Consider the following 3,904-nt stretch of genomic DNA (forward strand, 5'->3'; position numbering starts at 1 on the left):
GTTCCAGGTGGCGTGAGTAGTGAAACTATTTCACATTGTTTTAACTGAAGGCCAAACTCGTAACTCAAATATTTTACCTCTGCGATCATATCGTAGAAACTTTTATTTTCTTGTTACGATGATTCTCCACTTCACTCTGAAATTCTTTGAACTTTTCAAATGTTTCAGACTTTGTGTTTCATCAAGTAGATATACCCATATCTGCTCAAATCATCTGTGAAGGTCAGAAAATAATGATACCTGCTACGAGCCTCAATATTCATCGGACCACATACATCTGTATGTATGATTTCCAACAAATCGGTTGCTCTCTCCATAGTTCCGGAGAACGGCGTTTTAGTCATCTTGCCCATGAGGCACGGTTCGCAAGCATCAAGTGATTCATAATCAAGTGATTCCAAAATCCCATCAGTATGGAGTTTCTTCATGCGCTTTACACCAATATGACCTAAATGGCAGTACCACAAATAAGTTGCACTATCATTATTAACTTTGCATCTTTTGGCTTCAATATTATGAATATGTGTATCACTACGATCGAGATCCAACAAACCATTTTCGTTGGTGTGTATGACCATAAAGGTTTTTATTCATGTAAACAGAACAACAATTGTTCTCTAACTTAAATGAATAACCGTATTGCAATAAACATGATCAAATCATATTCATGCTCAACGCAAACACCAAATAACACTTATTTAGTTTCAACACTAATCCCGAAAGTATAGGGAGTGTGCGATGATGATCATATCAATCTTGGAACTACTTCCAACACACATCGTCACCTCGCCTTTTACTAGTCTCTGTTTATTCTGCAACTCCCGTTTCGAGTTACTACTCTTAGCAACTGAACCAGTATCATTTACCGAGGGATTGCTATAAACACTAGTAAAGTACACATCAATAATCTGTATATCAAATATACCTTTGTTCACTTTGCCATCCTTCTTATCCACCAAATAGTTGGGGTAGTTCCGCTTCCAGTGACCAGTCCCTTTGCAGTAGAAGCACTTAGTCTCAGGCTTAGGACCAGACTTAGGCTTCTTCACTTGAGCAGCAACTTGCTTGCCGTTCTTTTTGAAGTTCCCCTTTTTCCCATTGCCCTTTTCTTGAAACTAGCGGTCTCGTCAACCATCAACACTTGAAGTGGTCTCGTCAACCATCAACACTTGATGTTTTTCTTGATTTCTACCTTCATCGATTTCAGCATCACGAAGAGCTCGGGAATTACTTTCGTCATCCCTTGCATATTATAGTTCATCACGAAGTTCTACTAACTTGGTGATGGTGACTAGAGAATTCTGTCAATCACTATTTTATCTGGAAGATTAACTCCCACTTGATTCAAGCGATTGTAGTACCCAGACAATCTGAGCACATGCTCACTAGTTGAGCGATTCTCCTCCATCTTTTAGCCATAGAACTTGTTGGAGACTTCATATCTCTCAACTCGGGTATGCTTGAAATATTAACGAATGTCTTGCCTTCGGATCTGTGATAGAAGGTGTACCCAACTGTCACCAACCGGGACTAAAGGGCCCAGGTGAACCGGGACTAATGCCTTAGCCGCACGAACCGGGACCAATGCTCACATTAGTCCCGGTTCGCGACTGAACCGGGACCAATGCTCACATTAGTCCCGGTTCGCGACTGAACCGGGACTAATGTGAATATTGCCCTGTGACGAAAGCCCTGTTTTGTACTAGTGAATGTTAAGTCTAGGAGTTGAACTATGTGAGCTGGGGCTACAATAAGTTGATTCGCATGTGCGTAGCTAGCTAGTGACGCATGTGCGTGTGTCACTGGTAGTCCCTCCGGTCCTTTTTGCTACGCGTATTAGATTTGTGTTGAGTCAAACATTGCAAAGTTTGACCAAATTTATGTTAAAAAATATCAGCATCTACAATACGAAATATATATATATATATATATATATATATATAATATAAAGGTACATTTCAAATATTGATTTGGCATTGTGAATATTGAATTTTTTTCTATAAGTTTGGTCAAAGCAGAGATACTTCAACTTCGGACAAAACTTGTATGCATACTAAAAAGGACCGGAGGTAGTACGAGGGAGATAGACGGATAGGAGCACGAACGACGTGCAAAAGTTCTTTTTTTTAACAGGAAGGACGTGCAAAAGTTTTTTTTAACAGGAACGATGTGCAAAAGTGTTGTGCGCGCAGTCGCGTCTAGCTAGGTGAATTGCAAAAGAAAAAAGCACGTACATACGTGTACGTGTAAAAGTCCTGTCTTTTATTTTTGCGAATGTGCACGTGTAAAAGTTGTGTGTGCGTGTACGTGCCTAGTCCGGCATGCATGCATGCATGTGCATGCTGTTGAAGGTTTTTTTTTGACGTGATGCGGTTGAAGGTATTTTTTGATGTGATGCGGTTGAAGGTTTGAAGCAGCTACGATGCGTTATAAAAAATAAAAACAGGAAGAATAAAAGAGGGTAAGCACGCACGTACGTACGTATGAGGTGTACGTGCACTCCCTCAAATCAAATCAGTCGAAGAAAAAGAAAAAGGTGCACGTGCGGCTGGGCGGAAGAGGGAAGACCCGGCCGGACTTGTTTTGATTCGCTTGGCTTGGACGCGCCTGTAGTTGGAGAGGGTTTCTTTCGATCGCTTCTTTTGATTGTTTCGGTTGGATTGGATTTGAGGCGCTGGTAGTACGTGCAGACTGCCCTCGTTTCGTTGTTTCGTTTTCCATGCATTGATTCCATCGACGCCATAAAGCCAGCCGCGCGGGACTAGACTACACCGGTTGATCTAAGAGAGCTCACTTGGCATACATGAAGTACTACAAAATATCAAAGCGGTATGACAAGGTCACGGCCGAAGACGTAACGCTCCGACTTGTGTTTAACCATCCGGAGCTGAGCCCACCCAGCCTTTAACAATTTGACGCCCTCGAGAACAACAAAATTCTCTGTTTTCTCAAGGGCATAGCCATACACATCCTCAATGCTCTCCTCTAGGCAGGTAAGAAAGAACCTGGCAACGCAGACTTGACCGGAGCCGAGCGGCACAATGCTGGCGTCTGTCAGGGTCCAATCTTCTGGCCTGTTCACGTCTGTCCACACATCCTGCAGCACGGGCGGCCTCAACTCACACGAGGCAGTGAGGTCCGATGTGCAGAGCTGCAAATCGTCGGGTGTGAAGCCAAACCAGAGGTTGTGCTCAGGGATGTACTCGGCGCGACCTCTGAACGGCAGTGCCCAGTTGCCTAGTTTGCTCCACGCGCCACTCGCGATGTCATACGAGTATGTGCCGGCGCCAGATGTGGATATCCAGATCTGTGAATCATCAACCACGGCGTAGGCACTGATTTCAAAGGGCATTGGGGCATCGCGGCAGCTGGATCGATCCACCCCGTCGTCGTTGTCGGCAAAGAAAGGCGGTGGCTGGAGGGAATACCAGCACCAGTCTTGGGCGTAGCTAGTAGGCAGGCGGGTGTGGAGGAGAGCTTGGAAGCAGTCCCGATCGGGCAGCCGGCCAGGGTTGCCGCTCATGACGTATAGGCTGTCGCCCACGGCAACGGAGATGGGGTCGATAATGGGCTTGCGCATCTTGGGCATCCCAGTGCGAAGCAAGCGCGAGTCGTGGTTGTACAAGAAGCTCCTGCCGATTTGGTCCACGGCGAGGAGGTTTTCCCGGCCGGGGCCGAAAGCCATGAAATTCATCCACGCCTGTTCGCCCTTCCTGCAGGGCCAGTCGAATGACAGGGACGGCGGAGGCAGCGGGGCGTCCGCTAGCCGTCGATGAACTGCTGGAACCGCTGGCCGTGACCGGGCTGGGCGAAATAAGTTTGCCGGGTTCAAGCAGTGAAGGCTGAAGTGTCTGGGGCCGCCGTTGCAGCTCATGGCCAACAGATTCACAAACCGGCTGCCCAT

At 46.1% G+C, this 3,904-nt stretch overlaps 1 protein-coding gene across 1 annotated transcript; it reads right to left on the bottom strand.

Annotated features, from left to right (window-relative positions):
• Positions 1–2,821: 2,821 nt before the first annotated feature.
• Positions 2,822–3,904, bottom strand: LOC120971799 (uncharacterized). Its single transcript, XM_040397917.3, has one exon. The coding sequence runs from the start codon at positions 3,902–3,904 to the stop codon at positions 2,822–2,824; it is 1,083 nt and encodes a 360-aa protein (XP_040253851.2).

Source organism: Aegilops tauschii, chromosome 1 (assembly GCF_002575655.3).
Source record: "Aegilops tauschii subsp. strangulata cultivar AL8/78 chromosome 1, Aet v6.0, whole genome shotgun sequence".
Taxonomy (NCBI): Eukaryota; Viridiplantae; Streptophyta; class Magnoliopsida; order Poales; family Poaceae; genus Aegilops; species Aegilops tauschii.